The 19,308-nt window shown below is 32.5% G+C and overlaps 6 protein-coding genes across 10 annotated transcripts; all 6 read left to right on the top strand.

Annotated features, from left to right (window-relative positions):
• Positions 1–35: 35 nt before the first annotated feature.
• Positions 36–2,711, top strand: LOC131670932 (zinc finger protein 485-like). The gene is made up of 7 exons (XM_058946945.1): positions 36–232; positions 301–558; positions 629–730; positions 805–960; positions 1,021–1,143; positions 1,213–1,590; positions 1,660–2,711. The coding sequence occupies exons 1-7, from the start codon at positions 181–183 to the stop codon at positions 2,208–2,210; spliced, it is 1,620 nt and encodes a 539-aa protein (XP_058802928.1). The 5' UTR covers positions 36–180; the 3' UTR covers positions 2,211–2,711.
• A 1,836-nt stretch (positions 2,712–4,547) lies between these two features.
• On the top strand, positions 4,548–5,725 carry LOC131670946 (uncharacterized). Its single transcript, XM_058946976.1, has 3 exons — positions 4,548–4,897; positions 5,061–5,585; positions 5,671–5,725. The coding sequence occupies exons 1-3, from the start codon at positions 4,828–4,830 to the stop codon at positions 5,679–5,681; spliced, it is 606 nt and encodes a 201-aa protein (XP_058802959.1). The 5' UTR covers positions 4,548–4,827; the 3' UTR covers positions 5,682–5,725.
• A 44-nt stretch (positions 5,726–5,769) lies between these two features.
• On the top strand, positions 5,770–7,304 carry LOC131670943 (zinc finger protein OZF-like). Of its 2 annotated transcripts, XM_058946971.1 has the most exons (6): positions 5,770–5,981; positions 6,050–6,355; positions 6,428–6,535; positions 6,608–6,670; positions 6,728–6,790; positions 6,944–7,304. In XM_058946971.1, exons 1-6 carry the CDS (start codon positions 5,816–5,818, stop codon positions 7,276–7,278), a joined length of 1,041 nt encoding a protein of 346 aa, XP_058802954.1. In that variant the 5' UTR covers positions 5,770–5,815; the 3' UTR covers positions 7,279–7,304. The 2 variants fall into 2 exon arrangements, with proteins under 2 accessions (XP_058802954.1, XP_058802955.1); XM_058946972.1 differs by lacking the exon at positions 6,428–6,535 and having other exon boundaries at positions 6,584–6,670.
• A 2,471-nt stretch (positions 7,305–9,775) lies between these two features.
• LOC131670924 (serine/threonine-protein phosphatase 6 regulatory ankyrin repeat subunit B-like) lies at positions 9,776–13,491 on the top strand. Its single transcript, XM_058946921.1, has 2 exons — positions 9,776–9,873; positions 10,273–13,491. Exon 2 carries the CDS (start codon positions 10,276–10,278, stop codon positions 13,462–13,464), a length of 3,189 nt encoding a protein of 1,062 aa, XP_058802904.1. The 5' UTR covers positions 9,776–9,873; positions 10,273–10,275; the 3' UTR covers positions 13,465–13,491.
• A 429-nt stretch (positions 13,492–13,920) lies between these two features.
• On the top strand, positions 13,921–16,399 carry LOC131670941 (uncharacterized). Of its 3 annotated transcripts, XM_058946967.1 has the most exons (9): positions 13,921–14,175; positions 14,303–14,471; positions 14,540–14,641; positions 14,720–14,884; positions 14,977–15,105; positions 15,176–15,298; positions 15,380–15,610; positions 15,752–15,898; positions 15,971–16,399. In XM_058946967.1, exons 2-9 carry the CDS (start codon positions 14,309–14,311, stop codon positions 16,162–16,164), a joined length of 1,254 nt encoding a protein of 417 aa, XP_058802950.1. In that variant the 5' UTR covers positions 13,921–14,175; positions 14,303–14,308; the 3' UTR covers positions 16,165–16,399. The 3 variants fall into 3 exon arrangements, with proteins under 3 accessions (XP_058802950.1, XP_058802949.1, XP_058802948.1); XM_058946966.1 differs by having other exon boundaries at positions 14,327–14,471; positions 15,176–15,610; XM_058946965.1 differs by having other exon boundaries at positions 15,176–15,610.
• Positions 16,400–17,158: 759 nt separating this feature from the next.
• LOC131670942 (uncharacterized) lies at positions 17,159–19,308 on the top strand. Of its 2 annotated transcripts, none has more exons than XM_058946970.1 (7): positions 17,159–17,321; positions 17,408–17,479; positions 17,557–17,721; positions 17,790–17,942; positions 18,015–18,266; positions 18,336–18,401; positions 18,471–19,308. In XM_058946970.1, exons 1-7 carry the CDS (start codon positions 17,285–17,287, stop codon positions 18,839–18,841), a joined length of 1,116 nt encoding a protein of 371 aa, XP_058802953.1. In that variant the 5' UTR covers positions 17,159–17,284; the 3' UTR covers positions 18,842–19,308. The 2 variants fall into 2 exon arrangements, with proteins under 2 accessions (XP_058802953.1, XP_058802952.1); XM_058946969.1 differs by having other exon boundaries at positions 17,161–17,321; positions 17,408–17,485.

The raw sequence follows: 19,308 nt of genomic DNA, 5'->3' as shown, positions 1-19,308 counted from the left end.
CTGGAATCGAGTAGAATCGCCGACCCCTAGGGCAGATGCGCTCGAATGCCAAAGTGAATGTAACAGTTTGCGCGCGCTGAACGGCAGAAAATGTGCTCTGCTTGTATTTTGACTATAAAACAGTCCAGTGCAGCGATTGCTTGATTATTCGCGAGCACGGAGCGTGAGGCACCAACAACCATGGAGCTGGATCCCGATTGGAGCGAGGAATTAATGATTCTGGAGTCGAGCGGTCAGTAAACGATCCCGTTCAATTCTTTCGGCTGTCCCCCTTGACTGAACGACGCGATTTTCGTACAGTCGACGCGTCCCGAGCAAACCAGGATATCGCAATGCTGGAAAAGTTGTTTCGCCGGGAGAAAGAGCTACTTCAGTGCGTGGAGCGATTCACAGATAAATTGTACTCGGAGGCGCTCTCGCCTACAGAAAATTACGCGTCGCTGGAAGTCGTCGGCGAGCGGAATTTGTCGAACGCCGACAGCGAGCCGTTCACGCTGAACGAATTGAACGCTGAGCAGGCGGACGCAAAATCGGCTCACGGCTTCGCAGACTATTCCGGTAAGTTCGTTGAAAATTGCAGTCGCGGCACTTCATCGCGCTGCCTAATCCTTTTGCCCTCGCTTCGCAGATGGCAGTCCGGACGAAGCTTTGTCCTTGGCTTTCTTTCAAGAAAGCGCGAAAGACGAAGGCGCCTATTTGCAGCTCGACGATCGCGATTACGTCGATTTGCGTAAATATATGCCGTTCATCACTTTCTCAAGTTCTCGACTGATCTGAATATGATTCGGTGATGTTTGCGCGTAGTTCTAGAAAATGAAGGTGTAATATTGATTGACAGTCAGTTATCAGTCGATGGCGGTATAATCGATTGCAATGATGAACTTGACGGCGATGCCACTGTCGAATATCAAGTGGATGCAATTCTCGCGGAGTATTTAGCGGCTGCCGATTTCTCTACAGGTATGTGTAACGAAAGTTTAACGAGAAGCACGATCGCGTCCGAAATATTTCGTCTTCCAGACGCGACCGACGATCCAAAAATTAGATCTCAAGCCAGAGTTCTCTTGGAAAGGCTTCCCGAGCCGGTGGCAAAAGCCAACGATACCGCTGAAGCGAGCACTGCTCCGAAAATCGAATTGAAGGGTGAGTACGCTCGACAAGTCCAGACGACAGGCGGGGTGCGCTTATCGAGAGTGAAACGTTGTTTTCCAGGTCGAAAGATTTCGCCTCGGCGTTACTGCCACAAGTGCCAAAAATTCGACGTCGACGAATCGAAAATATCCGTCCCCAAACGTTGTCGCGACTGCGGCAACTTGCTCATATATCGGTGCACGAAGTGCAAGGAAAAATATTACATCTACTACACTTCGTTATTTTCCCACAGTAAAACTTGCAAATCGAAGAAGGCGTCGACCGGCGTGCCAACGTCTTTGGTATTGTACGGCTGTCAGGACTGTTATTTCAAATCGCTGCACGTTGATTCGATCGTCAAGCACCTGAGAAAAACACGGCACAAGTTCAGGGCCGCGGACGGCGACTCGTCGGTGGAGCCGAGGGATCGAGCCAAATACACGAAGCGATTCGTGGAAGGTACAACAAATGAACCCTCACTTGTCAAACGACTCGTTCGTGCAAAACGTGGGCCTGTGCATCTTGTAGATTGCGCGCAGGCGTTCAAACGTTTCTGCGCGAAGTGCAGCGAGGTCGTCGCGAGCGACGGGGACGACGCCGGGGACGACGAGCGAACCTGCGACAAATGCGATGCTCGCCTGGCTTATCGTTGCGTCAAGTGCGGCCGTACGAGTCGAGGCTACAAAAGCCTCGTGTACCACTTGGAGACGAACTGCTTAACGAAGACGTACGCCTGTCGCGACTGCGACTTCGTCACCGCCAGGTGGAAGTTCATCCGACGACACCTCGCAAAGCAACGTCTCAACGTCAGTTGCCACTACCGCGACACACCGACTCGCGTCAACAATACTCGGGCCCGAAGCTCGGCTAGACGCAACGCCGCTCAGAGCTTGCAATGCCAATTCTGCGACTGGTACACCACTAACGTCGCTGCTCGACTCGATAAGCACATTTTGCGCAACCATTCCGAAAATAATGACTCGGCCAAGACACTTCAATGCGCAATCTGTAGGCGGTACTCCACCAAAAACAGACACGATTTTTGGAAACACATTGAACGGAGGCATCGCGAAAAATGAATTTCGTTAGCTGACAATAATTATTGGTCGCGTTTCAGTTCTGCTTGTTGTCTCAAACTGTCGTTCATTACATTTTTCGTTTATTATATTTTCGTGTTACGTTAGGTTGTATTGTATCAATGAACATTGGACCATTTTTCGTTGAATTAATGTTGATATAGTAGAAAATTTTCTATGTAGTTTCAATTAAATAACATTTTTTTACTGATTATATTGCTATCAATCAATGTATATCTATACTCTTAGAAAGTATCGAATGGTTCATCATAAATAATCAATTTCAGATACATTACAATCGTGCGATTTAGTTATTGTTATTGCGCAGAAGAAAAAGGACACTCAAGCATCAGGTATTGAAAAGTAAATAATCTGCTACTGTTTAAAATAAATCATTTATTTAAAAATATATTATTTAAAATAAATAATTTTTTTTTTCAAGTCTCACTTCTGTATGTCACGTCTTCATAAATGTAATCTATAATTTTGTTACTCTCTTTAATTTCAATAGTTAGAAATAATTATTTTTCAAAGATTATTACTTACCTTCATTTATTTCACGCTTATGATCGATTTTGAAAAGTTTGGTAAATACCTTTTGTCAGTTCTTGTTCTCATTTTAATTCGGGAACTGATAGTAAATCGGCAAATCCGTCTATGCCTACATACCAATCATGATGCTGCTGAGGATCAAGGATTTCAGTTGACATTTCTCGTCTAGGGTATAACAAATGGAATGGCCTTCTATTACTGTCAGATAGCTTATAATAATAGCATAACTTTTAAATCTCTTACTTTCAGCCGAATTTTTGACAAAGTTAAAATTTTGTGGCTGAGTTTCGTATGAATTCATTATAAAGTATTCAAAATACATACAATTATTATCGGAGCTAATGCACTGAAAATCAATTTTAGAAGATACATTTTATGTGAACATCGGTGAAGATTTAAATATGCAATATACTGTGAATATCAAAGCGAAGATGATATCTGCACGTCAGATCAAAGTTAAAATTATTTTTCGGTCAACATGCAACAATATAATGCACAATAATATATTTTGGATTTGAGGTGTTATTCACTCTGTATTTTATGAAAATGTACAATGGAAGTAAATATTTACACTTTTATTGTTGATTTTTTAAATACAACTGCTGTCATTTCTCGCGCGACGTAGAAGTAAGCAAGTACAGACTTGTTTTACTTGATCATCAGCAATTGAAGAAATTTGTAAATATCAGATGATATGACGTAGATGATATATATTTCGGTTTTTCTTTTCAAATTGTTTTAATTCGCTTATATTCGACAAATCATCAGCTGTGGTTCGAATTGTCGCCAATACTTGTCAGCAACTCTACGAGAGAAAAAGTTGCAGAGAACACGCAGAGTCTACAAGAGAACAGAGGACAGGAGCGCGGGAGTCCCCAGACGGCGCTAGATGAATCCGGGCCAGCAGGGCCCCAAGCGCGCTTCGATTTTCCACGTTGGTATCTCGCGGCGAAAAGGCGAAAGTTCAAATTTTTGCAGCTGCCAAAATTTCGCTTCGGTGAAATTCATTCGCTTTGTTCTGCAGAAAATCGGGAGAAGAATACATATCGGGCTGCACGAAAGCTACACGCACAATCAAGCTATGCCGTTCGTTATTCTGGCTTGAAAGTGGGCGTACTACGCCCAATCAACCGCAAGGGGGTCAATTGGAAGCGACAATTGGAAGCCTCGCTCACACTCGCGCGTACAATTTCTATGTCCCACTATTCGCAATTATAAAAAAAAAGTAATCGAGATAGTCGACGCTTCAGAATTCCATTATGGCAATTATTGTCGGTCAATGATCGTCGCTATATAGAAATGGTTAATTGTTAATTTTGTAAGTGAACTAATTTACTAATATAGATATTGTTTGAATACACGAGTACAATTTTGCAAATAATTTTACGATTTATTGAATCTTTTAAGTGGCTACAAGTTGGCAAACTAAAAGAAAAGGGTGTATGCAACGACTTCGTACTTACATTTTTTTAAATTGTCTTAGTATTGTTTAATTTATTTTATACAATTGATATGATTATGTATTCAATGTATCGGAATTGAAATATCAATTTTAATTGTGTTACATCAAAAAGTATAATGGCTCTGATTTATTGAAAGCAAAATGTTGTTTGATATTAAGGAACTTTATTGATATGGTAAAAACGATAGCTCAACTATAAACTATTTGTAATTTCACATTTACATTTAATTCAATAAAAAAATACGATTGTACGATGTCTTTTCGAATTTAGATCTGCCAGGTTTACCAATATCTGTATATTTTAATTTTTTTCCTGTGTAGTAACAGTGAAGATACACGCAGTACATGCTTCGTTGATAGTAACAAGTAAAATTAGATTTAACTATTAACTCATTAGTTATCTGTTATTGTTACTATAGCTATATTTAGTCAAACGCGCCAAATTCTAAGAAATCAGCTGTTGTGTTGATTCAACGTAGACGCCTCAATTTTTTGAGGTTACTGTTTTAACTTTCAGTTTTTAACTAAGCTGGCGTTGTTTATTTTTAATGTACAGGGAGTCTTTTTTCCTAAATAGAAAGCTTTATTCCTAAATAGAAAGTTACGATGCATTGTTTTGTTTGTTCCTTGTACGAAACATCAACACAAAGACGACGGAAGAAAACATTGGCTAAAAGTGAGTTTTAATAAAACATTGTTCTTCGTTTTATAAGTCGTGTTAGAAGACATATATATCGACAAGCTATCTGGAACGCATTACTTTTTGATTTCTTTTCGTAATTGCTGCAATAGGATAACAATCTTTAATAAAACTTACAATTACAAAAATAATATTTCAGGCATGGAGAATAAAAATAAGACAAAGGAAATAAATTTACAGTTATTGGAATTTCAGTTAAATAACGAGCCTATTGTTGTTTTAGATCAAACTATTGTTAACAGGTATTTGCAAGCAAAAGGAATAATTAACGAAATATTAAAGTTAGGTGAATTAAAAAGTGACTATCAAAAAAGCTATTCGAAGGACTATGAAAAATTCAATTTGAACAGTTATCAAAAATCATCTTTTGAAGTTAATAATGAAGTATTAAGAAAACAGTCAACTGAAATAACACTCACAGGCAGCATTTTAGAATCATGTGATAATAACATCCCTGTTTCAAGTATACCAATCAAAGATGAAGTTATGGACAGAGAATCCTGTTTGTTTTACAATAATGACAGTCTGATAACTGATGCTGAAGTGCAATTAGTTGAGATACCATTCAATTCTAATATCGTTTTGAATCCTATGAACAATCGATTTTCTTTTAGTCAAATAGATCCTATTTTTGTTAACAATAATGAAGATGACTTGATGAATGGTAATATTGATAATTTAAATGAATTAGATGGGCCAAAATATCTTTATAATCCTATGAACAATATTATTACGTCAACTCAAAATAGTGATGATGTAGGTAATTATAAGAATAATTCACTAAATGTTATGCCAGCAGATGTACAATTTTCACCTGGCGAATATTCAATGGAGGATAGCCTTTTAAATGACAATTATAATATAATAAATACATTTGGACTTGAACCTTCTGACATGGAGCCTACTAATCAGAATACTTTGTCTTTCATGGAACACAGTTCTAAAAAACAAGATTTGACAATTCAATCGGTTAATGCAATTGTGAATCCAGAAACTAAAAACGATGACACTGATTTACCAAAGTATGACAAATCAAACATATCAGATGCTTGCATCAAACGTAAGATTATTAAAGCATATTTAATTTCCCAATTTTATTTGATTCTTAAATGAAAACTGTTCTTGCAGCTTTAATTATGAAGCAAGAAAGTATATTGTACAATGAGATGGAATGCAAGCAAGATGTTAAAACTGATTTTGATGAAAATATTTGTAAAAAGTGTCAGAAGAAATTCAAGGTCATACACTACTTGAGGCGACATGAGCTTACCTGTGGAATGACCTTTCACTATAACTGTTTGTTTTGTGCCAAAACTTCATTGTTGAGCCACACTATCAAGTGTCATATGACTAATTGCCATGCTGAGCAAGTGGCTGTTTATGGAATGAAAAATGCTATGAATGCTGTTATTAAGAGAAGAAAAGAAAATAAAGGTTTGTTTAAACTAAATTTTGATTTTTTTTCATTCAAATCATTCAGGAAAAGTAAATTATTTATTTTTTTAGAGATAAATATGAATGTTGTTCTAAATAAAGAAAATCAAGTTTTAGCAAATATAGAAAGTTACTTTATTCCAATGAATAATTTTGAAAATATAATAAAAAATAACAAACGTGAGTTAATGCTTAATTCGTAATTAATTATTTCATTTTTATTTGAAGCTTTATTTTGGACTTTGTTTCAAGATGAAGAAACTATTTCAAATGATTGTAAAATCAAGAAAGAATTACTTGAGGAAAATTACAAAGGTAAAATTAATGAATATAATTAGTCAACCAACTTGAATACTGATTTTTTTATTACAGAAGGAGAAGATTTTTCAAATTTACAAAACAATATTGTTCATATCAATAAGACCAATATTAAGCGTGAGTAACTAATGTTTATTTTTAATCTCAATATGACTTCATGTTTAAGTTTGAAAAAGGTTGACTTGCTATGTAATATCAATAGAATTTATAAATGAAAAAACATATCTACATCTTTTGATAATGTAGTCATTATATTTATTAAATTTTTAGCATCAAAAAAATACGTGGAAGCATTATGTTCTAACTGTAATGTATATTTCACGAACTTAAAATCTGGAGTAATGAAGTGTTGTACCCACTGCCAAAGTCCCTTGATTTACAAATGTGCAGTATGTCGGAAGTGTTTTTCAAAGTATTTATCAATATGTGGTCATGTGAAGTATCACTCAAAGTCCAATTTGTGCCAAATTGTAGTAGAAGATGATAAATATTACTGTGGCTATTGTAATTACGAAACTATCCAAAAAAGTCAGCTACTGCGACATATTTTAGAACATGGACGAGAAAAGTCCGTATTTAAAACGAAGCGTGAATATTTTAAATAAAAGAAGTATAATGAGCCATATAAAAAATCAAGTCATGGTTTTTGTAATACAAATTGCTTATCACCAATGAATCTAATTTCTGCTGATTATTAGTCACTTGTAATTCTACAATGAAAAAAAAAACAATTTAAATTATTTTTTATATTTTATAATTTGATATTGTTCTGTAAAAAGTTATGCAGATATTGAAATAAACACTATATTATGTTCATAAGATTTGGATGATATTATGAGACATACAGTTTTGTAAAAATTTAAAATTGTATATCTGATATTTATTTGTCAAATCAAATCGATTGTAATTGTACTTCTCAATTCAATATTTTTCAAAAAAATATTATAACTTTGATAATGTATTTGTTACTTTCAATTTATATAATTATTTAGAATAATTCAAACATTATATTGTGTTGTAAACAGTTTTTCACTTTTTATAAAATTCATTTAATTGATCAAATCACTATGAACTACTAAACATTCAACAAAAATAATCAAATATTATATGTCTGTGTATATACACTCACACCCCCAGACACACACATACAATATGCTCATAATCATAAATAAATTATCTGTGATGTATGTTAGTTACCGAAGTCGAAAGTAGTGGCACGATACCCAAGAGAGATTTACCAAATATAGACATTAATCACGTGCGAAAAAATGGCGAAAATTCGCGTGAAAATTATTTAATTGCTATCGTTAATCGTAAAATTACGAGTAGTAGGAAGTTTAAAAAATATTGCTACTTTATATGCCAGTGTAGATTTAAAAAGCAGGTTCAATTAGGAACATAAATACATACACACCACAAGTATTTTTACGTACAATAAACGTGTGATTTGATTTGGTCATTCATTTTCCGATTTTTTCTGTACCTGTGCGATTAATGTTTGTGATTTCCTGGTGCGTATGTGAAGTGAACATGATTACTATAAATTATAGGCGATCAAAATTTTAATAGTAAATGATGATTTTAAGAAATTTTACAAGAAAAAACAATGTAACTCAAAAGAATGGAATAAGTGCTGCGTCAGTTCCTAAAAATTTCTCACGAGATATTTATCGTCTACGTGTATTATACGATGAATAAGAATAATTGTCTAATCAAAAAATATTACACTTTAAGAATTTGCACAGTCAAGCGGTTTTTAATATACTGATAGTTGAAATGAAGAGTTTCTATTAAGCTTGTCTGACGAATCTGGTACATATAAAATATATATTCATTTATTTACATAGGTTGTTCACACATTTGTACAGGTATATACATACAATTTCGTTCTCGTCGTCAGAAGACGGTAAGATCAGAGAATCTCTGATAAGATTCAATGAAATCACAATTTCTAAAAAATATATATAGAAAAAGAGAACAAATCATTACTTTTAGAACTTGTGCCATCAGGTATATTGTTTTATCAGCTAACAATAGTACTATAATAATAAAAGTTTGACACTGAGTATACTTTTTTAAGCAAACTATTGAAAGGTTTGTTTTATGTTTAAAGCACACGTCGATAAACGTAATTTGCCGAAAGCTCAAGACAAATATATAATTACGATGGTGATTTTGGAAAATGTTTCCGAGTTATCTCAGAGTCACTGGATAAAATCATGAAGATGATTGAATCACCTTAGTAATAGTTTGACGAGCAAGCAATACTTGAAGGTATTTATGATAAAAGTTTCAAGCTCTTGATAATGACGATTCTTTTAGGCATGATAAAAATTTATATATAACTTTTGATATTTTTTCATGTAGATACGTGAACTTTAAAGTTTTTCATGTATTATACATAAGCTTTGAACATCGATTTTTAGTAGGATATTTGTAAATAAGATTCAATAAATAGACTTCACGATATTGGAAGGTACATGTATATATTTATCGAATGAGCGATTCCGTGGTAACGATTTTCTTTGTTATTTAAAGAATTTATAAGTTGGTTGGATTATATTTTAAAAATAAATATTGTCTACCCATTAGTAGTTATACTATTTTTATGTAAAAACCAGGGTCAATCGATTAATTTTTTCTCAAAATTACCTGTGGAAATAGATCTATCATTAAGATTTATTTCAATCTTTGAATGCTTATCACTTGCTTACTAAATGCGCAAGCTAATTATTTTTTCTGTTATTGCTTTGAAGTTTAATAACATCGCAAAAAAAATTACGTTATCTTCGGCGCACTATCAGTTAAAAAAATCGAGTGTGAATTAACTTATTAATAATATATAGTTATAAGCGTAATTAATTCGAGTGAAATTTTTGTTTCGTATGTATATATGATTTCTAATTTACATATATAATGGAATTTTATATTTTATGCTATAAAAATAAATATTCTATATTCTATATTTAGCGTGTGCAACAATAAACACACATCGGTCATCGCCTGTTGGTCATTTTGTTTACAGGTCAAATACACATATATAAATATGATTTTCTTTATTTACGTCCTGAAATACGGAGAAATTCTATACTTGTCAGACGTCGCACTTGGACCTGGTTGGACTCGAATTCAGTAATCTGCACGCTGGAAGATTTTCATTAATGAATGTGATTGAAGTAAAAGAGTAATAAAGTTGCGTGGTAAGTACAATTATATGCACAAATAGGCTTAATAAAGGCCATTAAAAATTTTATTATTTGTTGCATGCAGTGAATATTATTGAAAATTAAGTTAACATTCCTAATAGGTAGGATTTAAATAAAAAAGGAATTAATACTGTCGTTATAATACTTGTTCATTGATTTTCTGTTCAGAGTTTCATTTTTGTCAAATGTAAGGAAGTAAGAAAGTAATTCCTAGTCTTAGTGGAATTGTGCATTTATTTAATAAAAGATATTGCAACATAAATTTTTATTTTTTTGTATTTTATACATGTATTACATATTGCAAGTTTAATCATAGTTCTTTATTATTTTCAAAGTTTTAAAAGAGAGTTTTCAATTGATACAGGTCTTGCTAATATTGATATTATTTTGCAGACCATGAAGACTAATATCAAAAGACTTTCGATCACATCTCTGCTTAAAGCTACCAAGTTGGGGAAAGAAAAACAAATAAAAACTTCATTAACATGCTATGGATTGCCAAAAAATGCAAAGATAACCACAGATTATTTAATATTGCAAACAGCTGTAGAACAAAATTACAGGAATATAGTTGAGCTTTTGGTTAATGCTGGATGCAGAATTAATGGAACTAACAATGACAGTGGTTTTACACCATTGGCTTTAGCTATAAAAAATAAAAATGTACAAATTGCTACTCTTCTTTTGGAAAATGGAGCAAATTTTGAGGCAACCCATGACAATGGTCTCACTGTTATCCATCTAGCTGCAGAGCAGAAATCATTAAATATGTTGCAACTCTTGCTTCGATATAATGCAGACATCAACTCTCTTAGAAGTAACAAAACTGTTTTTCAAATGTTTTTTGATAGTCTTTCTCCTTACACTCTGTTGGATAACAAAAACGATATTGAAATATTCAAATTATTTTTCACAAAAAGAGCATCTATTGATGTAGGTCATCAGTGGAGTGTTTTGCACTTTGTCTCTACAACAAATTCCAAAGATATAATACAAAGTGTACTTAAAATAACCAATAACATTAATCAATGCACAGATCAAGGAAACACAAGTTTACATCATTTACTGCAAAATGATTTTTTAGATGAAGAAGATATTGCTGAGATTGTTCAATTATTTATTGCGAAAGGTGCAAAAATTGATATTGTAAACACCCAAGGAGATAATGTTGTCCATTTGGCAGCAAACAAGAAATATTTAAATATTTTACAAATTTTGCTCCAATGCCAGTGGGATGTGAATTGTCGTAACTACAAAGGTGATACTGTTTTACACATTATACTTAAAAATAGTTCCAGCTATTGCACAAATGATTTGTTTTACAAAGTTGTCACTTCCATTTTGGATATGGAATGTTTGAAATTCATTCAGAATAATGAAGGAGAAACTCAATTACTCCTGGCTATTTTCAATAACCACAAACAAATTGTCATCGATATGTTACAAAAATCAAGCATTGATATACACAGTAGTAGATTCAATAATTATACAATTTTGCATCTCTATTTGAAACATCTAGTTGACAATAACACTAAACCAGATAATATGGATGTTAAGGTAGTAAATAAATTAATGCTAATGGGAGCTCAGTCGGATGTTCTTAATGATGAAATCAATAAACTTACTCCAATCCATTTCGCAATGATGTTAAAAGATAAAATTATACTGCTACTTTTGTTAGACAACTTCAACTTTCAAAAATTTGATGCAGAGCACAACAGGTCAATTCTTCATTATTTATGTTATAATTTAGATTATGCTTCAGAAACTCAAGAGTTAGAAATGGTGGAAATAGCTGAATTATGCATAAAAAAAGGTGCAAATATTAACTTCATAGATCAGCAATGCAATCATACTCCTCTATCTATAGCTGTTTTAAATAGGCAAAAACACATGGTAAAAGCATTGTTAGAAAATGGAGCAGAAATCAGTAATGCTGAAACCATTTTCCAGAACCTGATAAAAAGTATATTTATTCAAATATCTTATTGTTCTAGTTTTGAGACAGCACAATATATGACCAGCATTATCAATATATCCGAAAATATTGCAAGAGATATTGAAATTTTAGAACTACTTGCATCTAAAGGGTTGAGTTTAGACAACAAATCTAATGACGGACTCACGATTTTCCATTATGCTGCATCAAAAAGATATACGGAAATGTTACAAAAATTACTTCCCTATTGCAAATATCCAAATATATGCGATCCAAGTGGGAATACAGTACTTCATTTAATCTTGGATGCTTACGTAAATACAGATAATGAGGAAGAGGAAAAACTAATTGAAATTGTATTCACATTGTTGTCAAAAAAAGAGTTAGTGACATCTGCAAATATAAATGGAGAAACACCATTACATTTGGCTGCAAAAAATAATCATTTAGAAATTGCTAAAATTCTGCTGCAGCATGGTGCCAATCCAACTGCAGTTGATATCAAAAGTAATTCAGTACTTCATTTTTTGAGTATGGTTAATATTGATTCAACAACAAATATAGAGGCAGATTTGATCGCACTGTTTGTTAGTCATGGCTGCAATATCAATACCAGAAATAAAGAAGGCATAACTCCTTTGATACTTTCTGCACAATCTGGTTGTACCGTGGTAACTAGAATATTGTTGCAGTATGGTGCACAAATAGATTGCACCACATATGATAATTTATCTACTCCACTGCACGTGGCAGCAGAATACAATCATTCTGACATCATTGAAGAGCTTATTAAATTTGGTGTTGATTTGGATCTCAGAAGAAGAGATGGCAGAACAGCATTACATCTTTCTGCTTCTCAAAGGCAGTGTACAGTTACAAAAGTATTACTACAGAATGGAGCTGATATAGAATTAAAAGATAACAATGGAAAAACTGCACTTCATTTTGCATGTTGGAACAATAGTTATGAAAATGTAAATGCACTGTTGAATTATGGTGCAGACATTAATGCTGGGGATAAGTTTCATGTTATTCCTTTAATGTTAATTCCAAATTTTACAGATGCATGGACAATGCTTTATTATCATATCATCAAGCTAAAAGCTGCAAATATGTTTCTTTCCAGCCTAACTAAAAAATACATAGCAGAGTATGAGCAGGCCCGTCAAGATAATTTTGATGTATCTATTACTAATGAATTTTTTGACTCAGCTTTAGCAGAATTATCCGAGATTCATGAGATACCAATTGATGAAAACTTTGTTTTGTCTGATTTATTGTATATGACACCAACTGATTTGAATTTGTTAAACATCAGATATCAGCATTGTCTTCAAGAATTTCTGTTTTTAGACAAATTTGCAGAAAAATATCCTCTCTATGGAAATTTGTTAAGAGTTTACTATGAAAGAAATTTTGTTAGAAGTAAATTGTATACTTTAGCAAAAAATGCATTCGAAAATATTATTGGACTAACTTTAGAAGAGCCTTGCTATGATATGATTTTTGATTATTTGAGTAACCAGGATTTAAGACATATGGATAAAGCTGCTAAAATAAGGGTTCTTAAGCGTAAATGTATCGAGAAAAAGGAAGATCTGAGTTCAATATCATCATTGAAAAGATATAGAAGAGCTACCTTCTAAATTACAATCATTGCTTTTGTTTTTTGTTCTAAGTCAGTATAACAAAATTGTAAACATTTTGTTCTTTATTTATTTTTCTTAAAAGTTATTTTTGATCATTTCTATTTAGAACAAATATTTAATTGTTTAATGCAATTATACTTAATTTTATACATATTTTCGTATATCAATTCGTTAACTATTTGACTGTGTAGATATTCGGAAAGTTATTTTATATGTATTTTTTGTTAATAAGATATTGTTTAAATTGTTTTGTGTTGTTTGGTATTCTGTACACAGAATAAAAAACATTTATTATTTTGAAAAAAATCCTTTCATTTTTTATAAATCCTTTTACAATTTTTAATTAAAATAAAAGTTTGCCGAAAAGATTTAAATAAAGTGTAGGTAACTACTTTATCAATCGGGTTGACCTTGGATTAATTTTTTGTATATAAATACAAAGTTTAACACAAAGAGATATATTTTGTAGCAATGCTGAATATGAAGCATAAACGCTAGTTTCGGTTTTGATTAAAACGTCGATTTCGTTTTACTATATCAATTATTATATTATAAATATAACCAAGAATAACCAAGAAAGAATTAAAATTTATAACTAAAGGGCGCATCAGGTGTTGTGAAAATTGAATGTTCAACGAAGAAATGCTGTTCGTATAAACAGTAAAATAATATTACTTTAAATTTGTTACAGAAATATTTGACATAAAGGTGAATATGAAAAAGTATTTTAATATACAAATTATGACATTAATAACTAATTCAGCGTTCTATAGGCTATATTGACGCTGCAGTAACTTACATTTATGTACTTTGAAAATAATATACTTAATTGCAGATAAAAATGTTACTTTGTTCAAAGGATCAATTATGCAGTTATGAAACAAAAATTGATGAAATGGCAAATTCAATTGATGATGATTTTACACTATATCTCGAAAGTGATGTGGAAGATCAGATTTCACTGATTAATAATGATGAAAATTCAAACGAAGATCATGTTAACGGTAATTATAGTGAATTATTTTGAGAACACAGTATTACATTACTGTTGATATCCTATATCTACTTATAGATCTTAATGTTAATGGGATTGAATTTGATGATAAATTCATTGAAAACTGGCTTAATTACTATGAAAATGGTGATGTTGAAAGTTACATTGAACTTAACAAGTGTTTGTATAATTTTTTATTTGAAATCTTTACTTTTAATAAGAATGATAATGTGTAGTATAATTTCTATCCAATTTTAGATAATAAAATAGGACTATTTATTGATTTATCCTTACAAAAAGAAATTGACAACAACTCTAACAATTATACAAATATGCAATTGAAGATAGTTCCAAGGGAATCATTGCCAACAAACTTTGAAGCACAACATAAATCTAAATATCTTATTCAGAATAATTTAATTGGTAGATTTTTTTATACAAATAATATAAATGCAACTTTTTAGTTGTTATTATATACCAATGGTACAATAATTTGAAATTTTATCATTTTGTAGATACATTTGAAAATAGTATTAAGCATCCAATGAATCCAAGGGTAGTCTTGAAAAAACCTTTTATTTCTTTTGCAAAACCAAAGCGTCAAGTCAAAGTGACAGATGCGAAATCAAGCACTATCAAAAGAAGTAAGTTTGTATGCCATCAATTGTCACCAAACAATAATTTTCATTCTTAATAGTTTATTTATTATTTCAGAAAAAGCAATGTATCGTTGTTCTGGTTGTTGTTTTAAAACTGACAAGAGGATTAAAATGATTTATCATTTAGATGAAACAAGCCATGAATCTGTTTATTATAAAAAACAAGTGATCTCTAATGGTCAAGTGAAATCTTTAGACCAGTGCCAATCTAGATTTCAATTTTTCAAAATAATGTTACAAAAATCTTTTATATTTACAGGCAATTTTTACTCTATCAAGCATCGTAAAATAAATAATAACTATAAAACTAAGTCTAATGTACATTATCAGCTCAGGAATAAGTATTCAAGTGAATGGTTTCATTGCTCGTATAATAAATGCCAGTTCTCTGCAAAAAATTGGCGGTTGATGTATAATCATATGAAGTATAGTCACCTTCAACCATACAAATTGAAGAAAAAGCAAATAAAATATAGAATCAAATGTAAAGGTAATACTTTATTGATTTTTTATAAATCTGATTTTCATTGTTTTGAAAAGTTTTCAAGAAGCATTGCAATTCAAAATTGGTACAGAGAAGTGTTTTGAGTAAATCATATTTTCAAATTATTACCTAATTAATAATTTCTAGATATTCTTATGAATGCTAAAAGAAACAGTAAACTTGAAATGAGGGCACTGGTAATTCTAGAAAGACTTCCTTCTTATATTGTAAATTTAGAGAGTCCGATATCAATGAAGTTATGGTTTCCTTGTTCAAGAAATATTTCACTAAGTGGTAAGAATATTATATAACTATTTTTTTGTAAAAACGTTATTGAAATACATTTGTAAATTTCTTTTCTACCAGTTAATCAACAAGGAAAGTCAACTATTGAAAAGTATCCATGTACTTTCAACAATTGTATGTTTGTTTCTAAAAACTGGAGAGCTATGCACCGACATGTCAAGCTCTGTCATGTAAAATTACCCAAAATCTGTAATAATTGTTCTTATGAAGGCAAACCAAGAGATAAAATAAAAGATCACATAGCAAAGACATAAGTTTAGACTACAGTAGAACCATTGTTTATTTATGTCAGTTTTATGTATTTGTTTATTTATTTTTTTAAATGTATGACGTAATATGGATACACGTACATGCACGCACGCGCACACACACACACACACGCGCGCGCGCGTATATGTTTTATAATGTAGTCAGTATAGTCAACTAATAGAAAATAAAATGTGAATATATTTTTTAATGTACAAGAAAAATTTTTAAAAATATACAATATCAAGCATAAATATAATCAGAGCCTACGTTCTTTTTTTTTTCTTCGAAACTTATAACGCGCCACTCAGTTTTAAAACGTATTCCTGCAACGATGAGAATCCTTGCACTCCATCAAAAAACGAAATTTCTATGTCCGTAGTATTTCTACATTTTTTTCATAACTGTGACACTTATAGTTATGAGTTTTTTGATGGAGTGCTCGAATTCTCATTGCTGTCGTCCTGCGTTCAGTAATTAAATATTTTCAATTTACCGTCATAGCTAGCCTGACATTTGGAAGAAAGCTTTGTTTCATTTTCATAGGTGCATAGCAGTACTACAAAAGTATTGCTCACCGAACTATCCACGGCTGGTGCAATTGCCTCCGTGGCTCGTTCACATCACTAATTATCGTATATTTCCCAAACAATCAACTTAACTGTTATGAAAAATTAATTTCATAGAAATCTGCCGTAGCAAATTCGACGACCGTTCTGCGCTTTCAGTTATCTTATTGGTGTCGCTTTAACTTTACAGACAGAAGACTTGCGAAGAGCGCAAAAGGAGAATATACGTACCGATGAACGAGTTATGTACCGATAAATATCGAACCGCGAGTTCCACTATCTATTTACGATATTTCTTTTTAATTCCTCATTGCCAATATACCCGAGCTCGATCAATATACCACCAATGTACCCGAGAATTTCAAGCTAGGTCACTCGAACTATTTCCATTTTGATTTGGTTGAACGCCTAGTCGATTGACAATGTATAACTACGGTTCCTTCTACATTCGCCGTAAGTGCAAAATGATTCGTTGCTTGTACGTACGAGCAGCTGTTGCTTGTAAGCATACGCGTCGTTCGCTTTTAGTTATCGTTGGCGCATTCGCAGGGTAATCACGATGGGCACATATCTCAGTAAAGACTACAACGTAGTTGGTACAAAATATTGCTAAACGATACTCTTATCAAAGATTCGTAGAGTTCGCGGATTCTATCATTGAATGTAACTTTTTTATATTCAGCGAGTCCACCAGAATCAAAAGGAGAGACTTGCAATCAAGATACTGCGACCGACTTGGATTTAATTGGCAAATGTAATGGTTGGTACCGAATCTGCACCAAAATCCATTTTTATGACTTATCAAGTTTTTGTATTGTTTATCTAAATAAGATCACAATTACAACTATACTTCGAACATCAAGAAGGTTATAGCAAAGCTTGACAGGACGATTAATGAACGTTGCAATACATTAACCAAAGTACACATCAAGTACGCTCCAACTGCTCGTAATATTTCATTAAACGAGACTGAAAATTTACCTTTTAAATATAGTGGTAAGAATAGAAAAAAAGTAATTTAAATGATAACGATAATAGTACAGGAGAGTAAATTTGATTTACAGACAAAGTTATTGACGTAGCTAAACTGTTGAATCAGCTGCTGAATGCAAAAGTAGTTTTAGAAAAGCTCGAAGATCCGCTAGTCAAATTTCCGGATAATCAAGTGGTAAACGTTCGCACCTATGTTGATATTGCCGACGAAAGCGACATGACACGTAAGCACTGGGTTGTAAAGTTTCAAATACATAATTGACAGTTAATCGCAACTCGAGAATTTGTGCTTCCAGGTAAAACGGATTGCAAAGAATACACTCATCGGTATTGCGCCAAATGTAAGAAAACTGTGTTTGCTCGCTTGAAGGATCCGAGAGTGAACGATTGCTCTGACTGTCAGGTGCCGATGACACACTTGTGCATTAAATGCAACGCGAAGCACTACAAGAGGTATGCGTATTTACAGTTTCATTGGAATCGTTGCAATGGAAATGAAGCGCCGCCAACTGCTATCGATGGGAACGAATCAAATATTAAAGTCACAGGTAAAATGGTTTTAGAGCTGCATATATGAAAAGATCACTATAGGCACGTCGAAACGTTTTCAATTTCAGAAACGTGTACTAACTCCAAGTTAGTTCTGAACAAGGATCAGTTCGTCGTGAAGAAACATCAAAATGGTATGCTCGTGCTTTCGAATGAGTATAGCTGGTGCGTTACTATATTTATTTTTGAATATTTTTTGACAGAGAATTGGCTTGAAAAATATGCCCACTATTGCTCGAAATGTAAAATAACAACGAGTGATGTTCGTCGATGTAGCAAGTGTAAAAAACAGTTACTTTTTGAATGCAAAAAGTGTCACATGCAGTGTGCAACTTTTAGAGGTATAGTGCATCACTTGAGAACTCGATGCTGCCCGATCAATCAGTATCAATGTACACATTGTAACTATGCAGCATCAATATGGAGCGCAATGTACAAACACTTTCAATTGACACACGCGAATGATCGGCCTCTGTTCAAGTGCAAGTTGTGTCCTCTCAAAACCAAATACAATTGGTATTTGAAGAAACATTACATGAGCTCTCATGCTCGTTCTACTAGACTCGACTACTGAGATGAAATACTAATGCAATAGTTGCAACTACTCGACGCATATTAGGTACAGTGTTCAACGATATCAGAACTCGTGTCATTGAAAGTTTATAGTTTTTTTATGTCTTGAGTGTAGTAAAATTTGATGAATGTTTCTACCTGTCATTTGTTGCCGGATAATTATATATTTTTTAATTTGTGTTTAACTATTGTTAAATAATCTGTAATAGACTTTAGCGAGGACGTTTAAATAAGTGTTGTAGTTTTACTTCGTTTCTTTTAATGTTCGCTGTCACTTATCAATTGAAAGTGAATTATGAAAGTGAAGTATGAATTTATAATTCTCTATTTTAAACAACGTGAAAATCCATTTGCCAAGTAATATGGAGTTAAAGCATGATTAAACCATGAATCTCAATGTTTTAAAAGATTTATTATTTTTTTTATAACGAATACATAATTCAAAGAAATTACGATGCATTCTTTATT

Source organism: Phymastichus coffea, unplaced genomic scaffold, assembly GCF_024137745.1.
Source record: "Phymastichus coffea isolate CEN01 unplaced genomic scaffold, Cenicafe_Pcof_1.1 PCOF00117, whole genome shotgun sequence".
Classification (NCBI taxonomy): Eukaryota; Metazoa; Arthropoda; class Insecta; order Hymenoptera; family Eulophidae; genus Phymastichus; species Phymastichus coffea.
The sequence above is the reverse complement of the archived record's forward strand: the minus strand, read 5'-3'. Positions and strand labels throughout refer to the sequence as shown.